Genomic DNA, 17,766 nt, shown 5'->3' on the forward strand with positions numbered 1-17,766 from the left:
TCACACTCCCTCAAGCTACTGCCTCACCTCTCTTCTCCCCTTTAGAGCAAAGCCACTAGAAAGTACAGTCTGAACTTGCTGTTTCTTCCTCCTATCCTTCCATTTTCTCTAAATCTATGCCAAACAAGTTTTTGTCCTCACTGCTCTATACCAAAGCAGCTCAAGGCCAACAACCTACCTTCATATTATCAAATCTAGTGATTCACTCTGTCCTAATATTCCATAACCTATCAGCAGAGGGCAAAACTGGTCACTTTCTCCAAATGCCTTTGGGTTCTTTCCTCCCGCCCCCCCCCCACCCTTTTTAAAGATTTTATTTATTCATTCATGAGAGACACAGAGAAAGAGAGGCAGAGAGAGAAGCAGGCTCCATGCAGGGAGCCTGACATGGGACTCAATCCTGGGTCTCCAGGATCAGGCCCTGGGCTGAAGCAACACTAAACCGCTGAGCCACCCAGGCTGCCCATCTTTCCTCCCTTTTTGCTCATGCCTTATGATCCATACTCAGGCCTCAGTCCTTAAATTGCCTTTCTGCAGCACTCCTTAACAATCCCACCTAGTTCCACAGCTGCAAACACCAAATGTATGCAGATACCTAGCCTGGGTCTCCTCCCTGAACTCCAGATTCCATTAACTACCTCTCTCTACTTAGAAATCCAGTAAACATCTCAACACAAACATATTCCTAAAATGAAGTTCTTTATCCCAACTCCCCTTCTCTTCCAACCACCCCCCGCCCAAAACCTGGTACTTCCTGGAAATCTTCCACACTTTGGGCTCCTGCCAAAAACATTCATTTATTCAAAGTTATTCATGTCTCTGCTCAGACCCCATATCTAACATATTTTTAAAAATCCTGTTGGTAAAACAAAAAAACAAAAAAATCCAGTTGATTCTACCTTCAGATGTCACCCCAATAGGCATGCTTCTCGCCAGTTATCACTGTTTCAAAGCTTCCATCACTCTCTTCAGAAATATCTTAAGAGCCTCCCTGGTTCCACTCTCCCCTTTAAAACTCCAAGTCAGATTATAGTACTTCTCTTCTTAAACCCCCAATAGCTTCCCATCTCTGTAAACAAAAAGCAAAAGTCTCATAAGGCCCCACATGATCTGACCCTTCTTTCCCAATCTTAAGCTTCATTTCCTACTTCTCTTGCTCCACTCAAGGTAGCATGTTTTACCTCAAACAAACCAAACACTACCATCTCTGATCCCCTGCTATTTGTGCACTTATTCCTTCCAGCTAAGATGCTCTTCCTCAAAATTATACAGTATGCTCCCTTGCTACATTCAAGACTCTACTCAAACTTCACCTCCTCAGAGCAGCTTTCCTTAGCACCTTCTAAAACTGTTCTCTTGGGGCACCTGGGTGGCTCAGTAGGTTAAGCATCTGCCTTCAGCTTAGGTCATGATCCCAGGGTCCTGGTATCAAGCCCTGCATCAGGCTCCCTGCTCAGTGGAGGTCTGCTTCTCCCTCTGCCACTGCCACCTCCACCTGACTAGTGTGTGCTCTCTCCCTCTCAAATAAATAAAATCTTAAAAAAAATAAAAACCGGGGCATCCCCAATGGCTTAGCGGTTTAGCGCCGCCTTCAGCCCAGGGCTTGATCCTGAGGCCTGGGATGGAGTCCCACATCGGGCTCCCTACGTGGAGCCTGCTTCTCCCTCTGCCTGTGTCTCTGCCTGTTTCTAAAAAATGAATAAAATCTTAAAAAAAAAATAAAAATTAAAAAAAATACAAATAAAAACTGTACTCTTTATTACTCTCTCTCCCTCTCTTTCAGTCTACTTCTTGTTAATTTGATCAGCACTTACCTTTGGATTTATTATACAGAAGATCCTTGAACAATACAAGCATTAGGAGAACTGACCCCCTGCACAATTAAAAGCCCATGTGTATGGGCAGCCCTGGTGGCGCAGAGGTTTGGCACCGCCTGCAGCCTGGGGTGTGATCCTGGAGACCCGGGATCAAGTCCCACATCAGGCTCCCTGCATGGAGCCTGCTTCTCCCTCTCCGTGTGTCTCTGCCTCTCTCTCTCTGTGTCTATGAATAAATAAAATCTTAAAAAAAATAAAAATAAAAAATAAATTAAAAATAAAAACCCATGTGTAACTTTTGACTCCCCAAAAAAGTTAACTGCTAAAAACCTACTGTTGACTGGAAGCGTTACCGATAACAACACGTGTTTTATGTTATAGGTATTATCACTGTATTTTTACAGTAAAGCTAGAGAAAAGGAAGTGTATTAAGAAAATCAAAACAGGGGCACCGGGCAGCCCCGGTGGCACATCGGTTTAGCGCTGCCTGCAGCCCAGGGCGTGATCCTGGAGACCTGGATCGAGTCCCACATCAGGCTCTCTGCATGGAGCCTGCTTCTCCCTCTGCCTGTGTCTCTGCCTCTCTCTCTCTCTCTCTCTGTGTCTCTATGAATAAATAAATAAAATCTTTTAATAAAAAAACAAACAAACAAACAAACAGGGGCACCTAGTGGCTCAGTTGAACTCTTGATTTCAGCTCAGGTCATGATCTCAGGGTCATGGGATCAAGCCCTGAGTCAGGCTCTGTGCTCAGCATGGGGTCTGTGTGAGATGAGATTCTCTCTCCCTCTGCCCCTCCCCCTGCTCACATTCTCTCAATAAATAAAATTTTTTAAAAAAAGGAAAATCAAAATATATTTACAATACTCTAGAAAAAAACAAAAAAAAAACCCCAACCACATAAGGGTACTCATGCAGTTCAAACCTGTGTTGTTCAAGGGTCAAACTGTGTCAACTGTGTTTATCTCCCTAAACTAGAATATAAGCTCCTGAGGGACAATGTTCCACTCAGTATTGTATTCCAAACTGAATGTTATCCAATACACAGTACAAGAGGACTAAATTTTTGGTGAATGAATGAATTTTTCCATGAATACATTAACTCTGTCTTATTCTATAATGGTTTCAGAGTACAGAACATTCAAACAGGAAGATAATTTAACCAGTCCCTTACTAATTTAGGTTGTTTCTGAGATTTTGCAACTACCATCAATGCTATAATGAATTCCCTTGTACAGAAGTCTTTATGCACTTACAAAAGGATACCTAAGAAACTCCTAAAATCAGGGATGCCTGGGTGGTTCAATGGTTTGAGCATCTGCCTTTGGCTCAGGTCATGATCCTGGGGTCCTGGGATTGAGTCCTGCATCAGGCTCCACAGGAAACCTGCTTCTCCCTCTGCCTGTGTCTCTGCCTCTCTCTCTCACGAATAAATTAAGTCTTGAAAGAAAGAAAGAAAAGAAGAGAAGAGAAGAGAAGAGAAGAGAAGAGAAGAGAAGAGAAGAGAAGAGAAGAGAAGAGAAGACTCCAAAAATCAGACTGAGACTAGGATATAGCATCTTACATTTTGCTAGATACCACAAGGCAAAGTCATTAATTAAAGTCACTTTATTACCTAAATATCCAATAGGTACCTCTAATTCAGGAGTGATAATAGAAGGGCTATACAAAGTAAGGTACCACAAATTTGCTATAATTTATCACAATCCGTGATTATGACTATCTTCTTCCTCCAAGGAAATTTTCTTAACTTTCAAGGGAAGAAAGGAGGCAAAATTCCAAACCTCGTTAATCCCTAAACTATTTAAGACTGCTTTGGTTATTTACTCTTCCACCTCTTTCTCCCCTCCTCCCCAACTACTGGGACAGGGTGGGGGAGTGGATCAGAGCTTACGCTCCTCCTTATTCTAGAAAGAACATTCTTAAATTCCATACCTCATCTCGTCTTCCACCATTAAAAGAAGAGCTAAAGACTTTGCTGCTGCCGCCGCCCCTCTGTGGAGGCATCTTGTTAAAAGTTTTGCTTTTCTGTGAATTGGAGCGACGGGACTGGTTGCTAAAATTTTCATTTTTGGGATAGGAAGGTTCACGTTTGCGATTAAAACGCTTGGATCCATTTGAGTTCTTTCCATCTGAAAGCAAGAAAGACAAAGAATTAGTTAAGAAATAATACAGAGCTCCTGCCTGGATCAGTCGGAAGAGCATGCAATATTTGATCTTGGGGTTGTAGGTTCAAGACCCCCATCAGGTGTGGACATTACCTAAAAAAGAAAAATCTTTAAAAATAAACAAACAGGGGTGCCTGGCTGGCTCAGTAAGAAGAGCCTGTGATTCCTTATCTCAGGGTTTTAAGGAAATAAAATCTTTAAAAAAGGCCTTGTAGGGCCCTTCTACAAACTCTACGAAATCTAGGTTTGGACCAGAGCTTTGGGCAAGACATCTCTTAGTAAAGTGGATTTTTGTTTTTCAAATGATAAAGACTTGGGACACCTGGCTGGCTCAGCGGTTTGGTACCTGCCTTCGGCACAGGGCATGATCCTGGAATCCCAGGATCAAGTCCCACATTGGGCTCCCTGCATGGTGCCTGCTTCTCCCTCTGCCTATGTCTCTGCCTCTTGCTCTCTCTGTGTCTCTCATAAATAAATGGATAATATATTTTAAAAAAATGACAAAGACTAAAGGATCCCTCCTCCAGAAGGGATACAAATGTAGATCAGGGGCAGCCCCGGTGGCTCAGCGGTTTGGTGCCTGCCTTTGGCCCAGGGCCTGATCCTGGAGACCGGGGATCGAGTCTCACGTCGGGCTCCCTACATAGAGCCTGCTTCTCCCTCTGCCGGTGTCTCTGCCTCTCTCTCTGTGTGTGTCTCTCATGCATAAATAAATAAAATCTTTAAAAAAAAATGTAGATCAAACCACAGATTCTCAGTTCATAATGTCTTTTTTACAGAGCTTAACCACTGCTCTTATAAAAGCCAATTTAGATGAAGTGATAGGGAAGGGAACAGCCTGGGGCACCTGGCTGGCTCCATCAGCTCAGCATACAACTCTTGATCTTGGGGTCCTGATTTCAGGAGCCCCACATTGGGCGTGGACCCTACTTCAAAAAAATTTTTTTAATTAAAAAATAAGAAAAAGGGAACAGCCTATCAGGGAAAGTATTTTATCTGGAAGCAGGGTAGAGAACATTATTCTCCTTAAATTACTACAACATAGAGTCTATAACAAAATGGCTTGGCCTAGGCCCCAGCAGGTACATTCAAGAAACATAACAATAAAATATTTACATATACACTAGACATCAAACTGAGAAGCAATTAAATTGACAAAACAGAAGAAATTGAGTTCTAAGAACATATTAGATCAGCATGAGTCATATGCTTTTAAACAGTATTTCTTGGAGCACCTGGGTGGCTCAGCCAGTTAAGTGTCTGACTCTTGGTTCTGGCTCAGGGTTGTGAGATGGAGTGCCACACGGGACTCTGCATTCAGTAGAGTCTGCCTGAGATGCTCTTTCCCTCTCCCTTTGCCCCTCTCTCTGCTCACACTCTCTACCTCTAAAACTCCCTCAAAAAATCTTTTTATAAATATATTTTTTTCCTCCAGTTTTAAGAATATATGTTTAATTCTGAAATCTGAAATAATTTAAATTTGCCACTATCCACAGAACAGCAACTTACAGTACATAATTTCCTTTCACTCTCCATTTTTTTTTTTAAAGATTTATTTATTCATGAGAGACACACACAGAGAGAGAAGTAGAGAGATAGGCAGAGGGAGAAACAGGCTCCATGCAGGGAGCCCGATGTGGGACTTGATCCGGGGTCTCCAGGATCACGCCCTGGGCTGAAGGTGGCGCTAAACTGCTGAGCCACCCCGGCTGCCCCCTAACTCTCCATTTTATACACTGGCCACGTATCTTCCACAAAATGACAGACATATAAAATATACTGTCTTCTATTACTCCATGAGCATTTTGATGCATCTCTAGTCTTCAAAGCATGATTAATGGCTACACTGTCTACCATATGTTTACAATATAATCAATCTTCTATTGCTATATATTTAGAAGGTTTCTAGTTTTTTGCTAGTTAGCATTGGGAGCCTGTGTGTATATGATTATGTCAAACTCTCAAAGTAAGCAGATTAAATATGATCACTAGGGATCCCTGGGTGGTGTAGTGGTTTAGCGCCTGCCTTTGGCCCAGGGCGCGATCCTGGAGACCTGGGATCGAATCCCACGTCGGCTCCCAGTGCATGGAGCCTGCTTCTCCCTCTGCCTATGTTGTCTCTGCCACTCTCTCTCTCTCTCTCTCTCTCTCTCTGTGTGTGTGTGTGTGTGTGTGACTATTATAAATAAATAAAAAAAAATTTAAAAAAATGATCACTAAAGCCTTTTATGCATCCTCAAGTTGCTTTCTAGAACCATTATACCTATTTATTTATATCCTAACAATACTATAACGGAAAGAGTCTATGTCACTACATAGTTGACAATACAGAGGTGAATAAACTTTGTTAAACTGAAGGGTCAAAATAATTTTTGCTTTAAATTTTTTTTTTAAATTAATTTTTATTGGTGTTCAATTTACCAACATACAGAAAAACACCCAGTGCTCATCCCGTCAAGTGTCCACCTCAGTGCCCGTCACCCATTCCCCTCCAACACCCGCCCTCCTCCCCCCTTCCACCACCCCTAGTTCGTTTCCCCGAGTTAGGAGTCTTTATGTTCTGTCTCCCTTCCTGATATTTCCCAACATTTCTTCTCCCTTCCTTTATATTCCCTTTCACTATTATTTATATTCCCCAAATGAATGAGAACATACACTGTTTGTCCTTCTCCGATTGACTTATTTCACTCAGCATAATACCCTCCAGTTCCATCCACGTTGATTTTGCTTTAAATTTGATTTTTTCTGAAGAGTAGCAATACTTTTTCAATCCATTGACCACTTGCATTTTGTGTAAAGAGCACTTGTTCATATTCTTTGCCCCATTTTTTCTACTCAGGTGCTGAATGGCACAGATTAGTTTGTCCCACACTGAACAAAGAATCCCAACAACACACATTTAACATATGCCAAAGTTTACTGGCTGGAAAAAAAAAAAAAAAAGTAAAATGCGATCTGAGAACCATATACACCTAAATAACTAAAGGTGGAAAAACTCCCCAAATCAGTCTTTGGACAAAAAAGACAACTTTATCTTGTCCCTTTGCCCATTCAGAATAATTTTTTTTTTTTTAATCTCAGAATAAAATTTTAAAAAGATTTCTGTCCTGTCTTAAATTTGTCTATATTCACTCCATGTTGTCTTATTTCAACACAGAAATCTAACCAAATCAAGCCTACATACTAATTTAATGACTTTCATTTATGCAGAAACTTAGAATGGAAGTTGGGGGACTTTTAATGAAAAAATCCATCAGGCTTACTCTCAAAACTTTAAGGAGGTGGTAGTTTACAAAGCTAAGAGGATTCCACCAGGACCCTCAGATACTACAAAGTTTTTCCCCCAAAATACAGCTTAATCCTGTTTACGTTAAAAACATATAATCCAGGGATGCCTGGGTGGCTCAGCAGTTGAGTGCCGGCCTTTGGCTCAGGGTGTGGTCCTAGAGTCCCGAGATCGAGTCCCACATTGGGATCCCTGCATGGAGCCTGCTTCTCCCTCTGCCAATGTCTCTGCCTCTCCCTCTCTGTGTCTCTCATGGGTAAATAAATAAAATCTTAAAAAAATATATATATATATATATATATGTAATCCATAGAAAAGTAAAAAGACACATTAAGAAACAAACTTAACTAAGGAGAGCAAAATGATGGTTATCAGAGAGAGGTGAGGGGATGAGTGAAATAGGTGAGGGGGATTAAAAGAGTACACTTACGATGAGCACTACTACTGAATCACTATATTGTACACTGGAAACTAATTTACCACTGTATGTTAACTATACTGGAATTAAAATTTAATTTTTTTAGTTTTATTTTTTATTTATAATAGTCACGGAGAGAGAGAGAGAGAGAGGCAGAGACACAGACAGAGGGAGAAGCAGGCTCCATGCACCGGGAGGCCGACGTGGGATTCGATCCCGGGTATCCAGGATCGCGCCCTGGGCCAAAGGCAGGCGCTACAGGGATCCCAAAATTTTAAGATTTCAAAAAAAATTTTAACATTATTAGGTTTGATAACATAATGAAAATTAATTTTCATTATGAAAAATTGGATATATTTGTTACTATATCACAAAAAGGTCAATAATGCCCCCCAGATATTTAAAAATATTAAGCTTTCTTTTTATCAGATATTTTTCAATAGGCATTGAATTATGAAGCATATTAATACAACTTATTCTCAGTAAGACTCATAAAACACACAAACATATATATGTGTATATATAACTCACAGAAACTCTGCAAAGGCAACACAGCAGGCTGACTTATGTATATAAAAAAAGTTCTTTATACTTACCATTTGGGTAATTTTAAAAACTATTAAGTACCTAGAAAAAATTATTTCTAGATAAGATGACCAGTTTATTTTATAGATTTTAAAAATCCAAGGTGAAGCATATCCTCAAAGAAAAAAAGGAAACAGCTAATAAAATCAGAGTCTGAATTTTGAAAGAAATCGCTTCACACTACTTTTATCACCACCATGGGACAAATAAGAGGTATGCCATCCTCTCCAAACCTGACCAAACCACAACCTGGGAATCAAGCTAACAGGCACAGGAGATGGCAGCAATGTAAACAGAAAACAGATGGTCACAGAAACTCTGCCAGACAAGGTTTACTCCTACCAGTCACCTTAAATCCCAGTTAGAGAAAGTGACTAGAGTTTAATCTGAAGCTATAAACTTAAGAACTACACTTTTACCTACTACTTCAGTCAGCCATAGTTATTGTCCAACACAGCATCACTGGTAACATAAAGCGAAGCTCCAGATCTCTTACAAATGCTGTCTTACCTATGGAGTTGATAAGATTTCAAATAAGTGGAAATTCAGAGGGAGAGTCCAAGTTTACCATGAGAACAAATGAGATCTCATGAAAATAGGCATATACAGAAAACATTAAGTTCCCCAAATCTCATTGCCCAAGACCATCACAGATGATACTGCATTTGACCCTAATACTTTCAAGACAAACACCTACCAGTTGCAAAGATTTAGGTAAAGCCACATTCTACATTTTGAGTGCTCAAGAAAGTTAAGCTGGTACTCAGCAGGCGCACTCTTTTCATTTCTTCACTTATTACCACACAGGCAAGGAAGCAGTTTCATCATCTTTACAGAACTGCTCTCTGATGGACACAGAATTGCTCATTTCTAAAACAGATTACAAAACTGACCACATACGGATCCACGATTTTAGTTGCTAAAATCAACTCCTTCATCTTGTTTTCCATTTCCCTAGGGTATGCTATGCAGTTAGATATCTGAAGTGAGAGGCCACTTCTTATCTCTAGACCCAGGCAACAGACAGCTAAAAATTGAAGGTGCAGTCAGGCCTGTGACCCAGAGATAAAGTTCAGAGTACTGTTTTTGGGATGTCTTGTAGACAACTTGCCAGGACACACATATCAATAACATGGGGGTGGAATCTGTCCTCCTTTCTCTGAAAGGAGATAGCAATGAAGATGATCTGCTTCAGATTTTGGAAAGAAAAAAAAAAAAAAAAAGTCAAGTTCCTAGCAGAAACTTATTCTCTGCTGCAAGTTTTAAATTTCAAAGTGGTGGTTCTCAATCCTGGCTACGCAGAAGAATCACTTATAGAGACTTTTAAAACTATGGATGCCAAGGCGGAATCCCTGGGTGGCTCAGCGGTTTAGCACCTGCCTTTGGCCCAGGGCGCGATCCTGGAGTCCCAGGATTGAGTCCCGTGTCAGGCTCCCGACATGGAGCCTGCTTCTCCCTCCTCCTGTGTCTCTGTCTCTCTCTCTCTCTCTATCATAAATAAATAAGTAAATCTTTAAAAATAAAAAAAAATAAAACCATGGATGCCAGGGCCCAAGGATCTAACCCAGATCTAAACAATCAGAAAGAATCCCTAAGTGGGGTGCCTGGGTAGCTCAGTTGGTTAAGCTGCTTTCTTCGGCATGGGTCTTGATCCAGGGTCCTGAGATCAAGTCCCCCCGAGTGAGGCTCTCTGCTCAGCAGGAAGCCTCCTTCTCCCTCTCCCTCTGCCTGATTATGCACACACACTCTCCATCAAGTAAGTTTAAAAAAAAAAAAAAAGAATCCCTAAGAGCGAGCTCCACACAACCCTATTTTTAAAAAAAGATCCCCGGGAAATTCTGATGCACAAGCCAGAGCTGAGAACAACTGCTGAGGACTACTGTCAAGACACATTCCAAAATGGATAAGACCATTAGTTAAATGGCTCAAATCCAGAACTCAGGATCACAGAGTCAACAAGAGACTTGAAAACTTAATCCAGTGTCTCAGTTCTTCCACATTTCCCTAACAGAAAGGTCTCTACTAAATAATACATCTCAGTCCTTCCCCTCATTACCAAATTAAAGACCATCAATTTTTCACAGTTAAATAAATTGGCATCATCAACATTTCTAGCTCTAGTTCTAACAGGTGGCACAACCTAGAGGTCAGAATAGCAGCCAGGAAATTTCTACTGCTGATTCATGCTATAATCACAAGCAAGTTCCTAACCCATCACTCAGAGTGGCTGACAAGCACCTCCGGAGGGGCAACATATGGCCTTACTACAGAAACAACTGACAACAAATTGAATCCAGCTGAAATTCTCATTCTGAACCAAAGGGAGAAGTGGTATCACGAATGACACATGTCAAGTTTCTCACCTGCTAAGGGAATTTATACAAAGGTTAGTCTATAAATAATGCCCAGGACTTCTTAAGAATTCACTTGAGGGGCACCTGTGTGGCTCAGTTGGTTAGGCATCCAACTCCTGATTTCAGCTCAGGTCATGATCTCGGAGTCAGGATGGAGCCCCATGTTGAACTCCACACAGGGCATGGAGCCTGCTTAAGATTCTCTCTCTCCCCCCATCCCTCTCCTAAATAAATAAAAGAATTCACTTGAACAAATCCTCTCAATCCCCTCTAAAGCCTCAGTTTTCTTGTCCATGAAATAAGGTTTATCCTCTACTGTACCTCCTCATAGGGTCATGAAGATTAAAACTTCTGTAAAATGCCTACAACAGTGGTTGGCACAAAGTTTCCATTATTATTTGGAAGACTATTATAATTAATAAATCTAAATAATTCCTGTCAAGAGCACCCACTAGACTTCCAACAAAGCCATATAAACCAAAGACTCCAGCCAACAGGCCCGGAAATTCTTGTAACTTCTCTAAATGGTTATTAAAAGCTTCAAGTCACCTCACATTTTCAAAGCCATCAAAACCTCCTGGTCCATTTACAGCTTAGAAGCAGTCTTCAAGGCAGATTACCACTAGTAACCTGGCTCCTGGTACCGGAATAAGAGGAAGTGTGTCAGGATAGTGCTTCGTATCATCAACCTCAAAATAACTACTTCATAATACCTGACCTTCCCTTAACCTCCATGGTAGTACCATCCCCCGCCCAGGGGAATGGGGCAAGAGCCTGGTTCTGGGCCAGGTTCCATTGTTTGTCCATAAACTGCCTAACCTCTCTTGCCTCTTTTTACTTTCTTTGCTCTTTCTTTGGCATGGGTCTTGATTCAGGGTCCTGAGATCAAGAAAGAAAATGACTTTCCCCAAACCTTAAACCACTTTTCTCCTCTGGGCTATATTCTTGGGCTATTCACTGTTAAACATTCTTAGAATTACATCTTAGGCCTACTGAACAAAGCTGTAGGAATAAATCCAAGAAAAGGAATGTTCTGTGAATGTCTAAAGTAATTAGCCAAAGGAAAGAAACTGTGGTATGCCACTATGGCAGAAAAGACCAAGTTAAATCCCTGTAGCCAAATTTACCTATTTCCTGAGTGTGTGAACTTAAGCCAACTGCAGAAACAAAGACTCAAGTATATTAAACACGTAGCTAGGAAGCAAATGACCATTTCTGACATGCAGTTTAGAAAACAGAACAGAGGGTTTTTTTCCTCACCTGAGGTAAGGAATGGAAAGAAGAAAGGAGAATTAAATATTTAAAATCTGAACAACCCCTGTTCCTGTTACTTTAACAAAGAAAGGTAAGTTATGTATTTTCACCTCACCCTCCCTTTTCTTTCTTCAACTCAGAACTCTGAAACTCAAGAGGTCCTTTCAAGTTTCCAGCAGAATCAAGTACATGAAGTATTGAGTCAGCTGCTGAAATACTACAGAAACCTATGGAATTATGCTGAATATGAGCCTACCGTTTTGTTAGAACCCTCTAGAATCGGTGTATAAGAGGTCCTGAATGATATGTGCCATAACAGCATTGGTCTTAGCTATGTTCTATTTTAAATTTTTTTCTTTTTAAGATTTTATTTATTCATTCGTGAGAGAGAAGCAGAGGCATAGGCAGAGGAAAAAGCAGGCTCCCTGCAGGGAGGCTGATGCAGGACTGGATCCTAGGGGCCTGGGATCACGGCCTGAGCCAAAGGCAGATGCTCAACCAGTGAGCTACCCAAGTGCCCCTAACTATAACGTTTTTGTTTTGTTTTGTTTTGTTTTCCAAGATTTTATTTATTTATTCATGAGAGACAGAGACAGAGAGAGAGAGAGGCAGAGGGAGAAACAGGCTCCATGCAGGGAGCCCAATGCAGGACTCAATCCCAAAACCCTAGGATCACGCCCCAGGCAGAAGGCAGGCGCTAAACCTCTGAGCCACTCAGGGATCCCCAGCTATAACGTTCTTAGGGCAGCATTTGCTGCCCTTCAGTTCAACCTTAAAAGTTAGCCGATATCCAGCTTTTCCTAAGCCATTTTTAATTTCTACCTACTCTGCCTTTGATCTGTTTCTAAATGCATGCAGTGGATTATGCCTAAAAAACTCTGTATTTAGCTACAAACCTATCCTTCCTATTTGTTAAGGGTACATGGCAGTAGCCAGAAAAGTAGGCATTGGCAATGGCAATGGCAAACATGCACAAGCTTGCTAACATATTAAAAACTAATGCTTCCAGACGGCACACTGCGTATTTTATAAAACTTGGCAAAAACTCCTTCCTTCCTTAAAAGCTTTCAATTAAGAAGGTGAACAAGTGTTTTAAGAGCATTTTATACTATTCAACTGTTATTAAAAAATCACCTTACTCAGAAAACCAACAATAAGTATTCTGTACAAGTCTATCTGAAACACACTAACAAATATTTTCTTGGTCAAACTACAACAATTCTCTATCATCCTGATGGGTAATCAGAGTTAGGTCTAACCAACATATTCAAAGTTAGGGACAAAATAAGTAAAATGCCTTAAAATATCGGTTTTCTTGTTGGATTTATTATTGTCACAAACGTTCACTACTGCCTCACTACAGAATAAACCAAAGACAATTATTGCAATGGACTCATTATTTTATGTCAGTGGCTTAAAAGAAAGCCCAGAAAAATTAGTTGACAATTCAGACAGCTAGAAAATCATCATCTTTAACTTCACACCTAGGAATAGAGTGTGAATAAAATTTTCCCTGCAAAAGGACTCTAATCTCCTAAAAGTAGTTATTTATCAATTACACCAAAAATTTTTAGACTAAACCAAACCAGCAGTTCCAACACTAGCCAAGAAGGGTGGCTACCCTCTAATTCTAGAGGGATATGTGATAAAGCTACACATGGGCAAAACCCCCAAATTAATCAACATAATACTGCCCGAAAGTCCACACTAATCCCTGCTTAGTTATTTAAAGCATTTATTATTGCTACAATTGGCCTCCACCTGGAACTCCTATAAACAATTTCTAGAAGTCTTCAGCATACCAGGTAAACAAGTTTGCTATATCCAAAAGATCAACTCTGAACTCAAGTCAGTCTTAAGACTGTTTTTTCTCTTTGTTTTTAAGCCTGACAGTTTTTAAATCTTAAAAAGTTTTAAATCGGACATCCACATTTGGGGACTTCAAATGTTCCCTGTCTGCCACACATCCTCACTTCCACTGCAAACATCTTCCTGTTACTGCTCATATAATCACAGCAGAAAATAGCAGAGATTTGTACATAGGCTTTGAAGTACTATAGAGAACATTCAACTCCAGACTCTGCCAACTCCTAAACTCCTGGTCTCTCAGCTTTTTCCTTCTTCAGAAATGAACAATTCCACCTTGCTGGACAAGCTAACAATTAGAGTATAGATAACAGAGGTATAAACCTAGCCCAGGCCCTGGTGCATGGTTAAGCCCTCAATAAGGAGTAGCTATCATCACCAAGATGGTCATAATTCGAAAGGCCTGACCACAAAAATAAAATTTTCCCTGCAAAAGGACTCTAACCTACTACAGGAAAACAAGCATGATGTGTATGTGGCGACTAGCTGTCAGGTATTCTTCTAAGCTCTTAGTTCGTTTGTTTTCTAAGTTAATTTAATTAATTATTATCTCTACCTTCACGGAAAAGGAAATTTGGAAGCTCAAGGTTTGGCAGATCTAAAAAGACTGAATCAGAGCCCTCGCTCTTAACTACTCCTCCACAATGAACAAAGCCATTAGAGGACCAGTCTTCCTCAACAGAGGAATGGATCTGGAACCAGATGACTAGGAAATTTGAGTTTGAAAAGTCCTTGGGCCCCACCCTCCCCTGTTTAAACTTGAACACTCTCCAATGCTAATTCAACATTAAAGGGTAGAACAACTCGGTGGTTTAGAAGCGTGGACTGGTGAGTCACACAAACCAGCAGGTCTTAAGGCCTGCCGTGAGGCACATACCCTACCTTTTCTGAACCTCAGTTTCCTCATCCGCAAAATGGGGATAAGAATAGCACCTACTTCACCAATCTGTTTCGAGTATTAATGCAAGGCTAATGCAAGCATTCACGTAAACCACGCTGCACCGTGTTCATTAAGTGTTAGGTTATAAATAACGGGAGCCACGGAAAAGGGGAGAAAGGTAGAAATGATGGTAGAAAGCGGAGCTGTCCCTGGGTGACCCAGCGGACAACAGAGCGAGGATCCTCCCCAGCCTCCCGGGCAGTCGCCCCCCGCTCTCCGCCCCCCGTCCGGGGAGCACGCCCTTACCGCTCTTGGGTTTAGACTCGCCGGCCGGCCCCGCCGAGGCGGAGCGGGGCGGCTGTTGCCCTTTGCTGCTGCCCGAAGAGGCGGAGGAGCTGCTGGAGCCGCTGTTCTTGTCCATGTCGGAAGCGGTGGCGGCGGCGCTGGGGGAGCTCTGCGGCATCAACGGGGGCCTCGGCGGCGGCGGCGGTCGGAGCGGAGCGGGCGCGGCGGGGACCCAGGCTCATGGCGTTCGGGGCCGGCGGGGGTCGGCGGCGGCAGCGGTTCTCGGCCTTCATGGCGACATTTTTCCCTGTTTCCTTCCTCGGCTTCTCAAACTGGAAAGAGAAGCGGCGGGCGGGGCTGTCGAGCCCGGCGGCGGCGGCGGCGGCGGTGGTGGCGACAGAGAAGGAGGAGGCCGGGGCTCGGAGGTCCGGGCCGGGCCTGGCGGGGCGGAGGCTGCGGGGGAAGGGGAGGCGAGGGAGGGTGCGCGAGCCCCGCCGGCCGGCCGGACACGCTCTCCCGCCGCGGGGCAGGGGAGAGGGCTGGCTGTCTTGGTGTCGGGGACGGGTGTCTCCGACACAGCGACCGACACTCGCCTCTGGGCCGAGGCCGAGGTGCTCCGGGAATGGCGACGAGTCGCCAAACAGCATCTCGAAGAACCCGGATGGACTATATATAGTGGCAATGTGGGAGTGACGCCCTCTGGGAAATGTAGTTTTCTACCTACATCCGGGCCCAGTGAGTTCCACCCTCCCACCCCTCCGTTTGAAAGGATGATGGGACTTATAGTTCAGGTTTTAGTTTAAGTAGGCTAATGTGCACAATAATATGCACCACTACTAATAACCCAAACACTGGAATATCTGTGGAGTCCTTTTGTTTATTTATTGGTTATGGTTCTTAATCTAGTATGAATATCAATTTATTTATGGCTCTATCCCCCAATATTAACAAGGGCAAAAATAATGACAAAACCCTACATTTAATATCACTGCACAGCACTTCCTCATACAAAACTTCATTTCACTGTTAACAAGTCATTTATTAATAGAAGCCGTTGTCAGGGTGCCTGGGTGGCCCAGTTGGTTAAGCATCCAACTCTGGTTGCAGCCCAGATCATGATCTCAGGGTCGGTCCTGAGATGGAGCCCTGAGTCAGGCTCCTGGCTTTCAAAGTCTGCTTAAGATTCTCTCTCTTCTTCTCCCTCTGCCCCTCACCTCCCCTGCTTGCGTGTGTATGCTTTCTCTCTTTCAAGAAAATATATGCATTTCATTGTTAATAGTATTATCTTTGAGAGCTTATCATTAGCAGGCATTGCACTGTGGATTGTATGGATTATCACACTTAATACATCAACTCAAACTTAAAGACAAGGAAAATGATTCAAAAAGCTTAGATCAGGAGCACCTGGGTGGCTCAGTGGTTGAGTGTATGCCTTTAGCTCAGGTTGTGATCCTGGAGTCCCAAGATCTAGTCCTACATCAGGCTCCCAGCGAGTAGTCTGCTATGTCTCTGCCTCTCTCTGTGTCTCTCATGAATAAATAAATAAAATATTTTAAAAAACTATTATAATCTTTGTTCCCATTCCTCAACTGAAATCTTTCCATAAAATCCAAGTCCAGCTATTTTGTACACTGGAGAAAAAGTTCAGTTGGAAGTATGATGTTTTTATTGCCAAGTTGCCTGAGCCAACTCAAAAAAAGCTATACGAAAAAATAAGCAAGTGTTCCACACTCTGATAGCTGTGCATGATACAATCCTGAAGGGCTTAGTCTTCCTAAGTGAAATTATGGGCAAGAGAATCCACACGAAACTGGATGGCAGCCAGCTTGTAATAGTTCATTTGGATAAAACATAGCAGAACAATGTGGAACACAAAGGTGAAGCTTTTCCTGCTGTCTATAACAAGTTCACTAGCAAGGATGTTAACTTTAAATTCCCAGAATTCACTTGTAAACAAAACTGACTAAATAACATATCATTCACCCAAAAGAAAGGAAGAAAGGGAGGGAGTAAGGAAGAAAAACTATAAGGAAAGATGGTAACAAGAACTATCATAAAGTTAACACAAAATGCTGACTATAGCAAAGGCTCCAAGGAGATGTACAAACAGTTGAGGAGGTAGAGGAGGGCTTCTCAGAGAGGTGTCACTTGAGTTGAGCATAGAAGGATCAGTGGAATTTCAGCAGTCATATCTGAACAAGTAAATATATAAAATCCTAGAATTCCCCTCATTGGGTTCTTCTTGGCTTCTTTTGCATTCATCATCATATGGGATATAAAACAATAAGTATGTATATATAAGTCAATCAATTTCTTGAAATTAATAGTTTTAACTCGAATAAAGAAAATGAGATACTAATCTCATATTTTTATTTTTTATTTTTATATTTTTAAAAGATTTTATTTATTTATTCATTAGAGACACACAGAGAGAAGCAGAGACACAGGCAGAGGGAGAAGCAGGCTCTCAGCAGCGAGTCCAATGTGGGACTTAGAACTCGACCCTAGGACTTCGGGATCATGCCCTGAGCTGAAGGCAGATGCTCAACCACTGAGCGACCCAGGCGTCCCTCATATTTTTATTTTAAAGATTTTATTTATTTATTTTGAGAGGGACAGAAAGCGAGAGCATGAGCAGAGAGAGGGAGAAGCAGACTCCCTGCCTCAGCAGGGAGACCAACATGGGGCTTGATCCCAGCACCCTGAGATCATGACCGGAGCCAAAGGCAGACGCTTAATCAACTGAGCCACCCAGGTGCCCCTAATCTCATATTTTTAAATTTCCTTAAAATGGCCTTCATCAGTCCTTGTCCTGCTTCACCTTTTGCAGTTTTTTCCCCACATGTCATATCA

The 17,766-nt window shown here is 42.1% G+C and overlaps 1 protein-coding gene across 2 annotated transcripts in view; it reads right to left on the reverse strand.

Annotated features, from left to right (window-relative positions):
• Positions 1-15,573, reverse strand: part of RNF10 (ring finger protein 10) — a 35,949-nt gene extending 20,376 nt beyond the window's left edge. Inside the window, exons 1-2 of one of the 2 annotated variants that reach the window (XM_041728864.1) lie at positions 14,935-15,573; positions 3,753-3,949 (exon numbers count right to left, since the gene is read on the reverse strand). In XM_041728864.1, coding sequence (XP_041584798.1) covers positions 3,753-3,949; positions 14,935-15,091 — 354 coding nt within the window. In that variant the 5' untranslated portion in view covers positions 15,092-15,573. The remainder of the gene's footprint in view (positions 1-3,752; positions 3,950-14,934) is intronic. The other variant, XM_041728863.1, reaches the window with a different exon arrangement.
• Between the last annotated feature and the right edge of the window lie 2,193 nt (positions 15,574-17,766).

This window comes from Vulpes lagopus, chromosome 14 (genome assembly GCF_018345385.1).
Source record: "Vulpes lagopus strain Blue_001 chromosome 14, ASM1834538v1, whole genome shotgun sequence".
In the NCBI taxonomy this organism is placed as follows: domain Eukaryota; kingdom Metazoa; phylum Chordata; class Mammalia; order Carnivora; family Canidae; genus Vulpes; species Vulpes lagopus.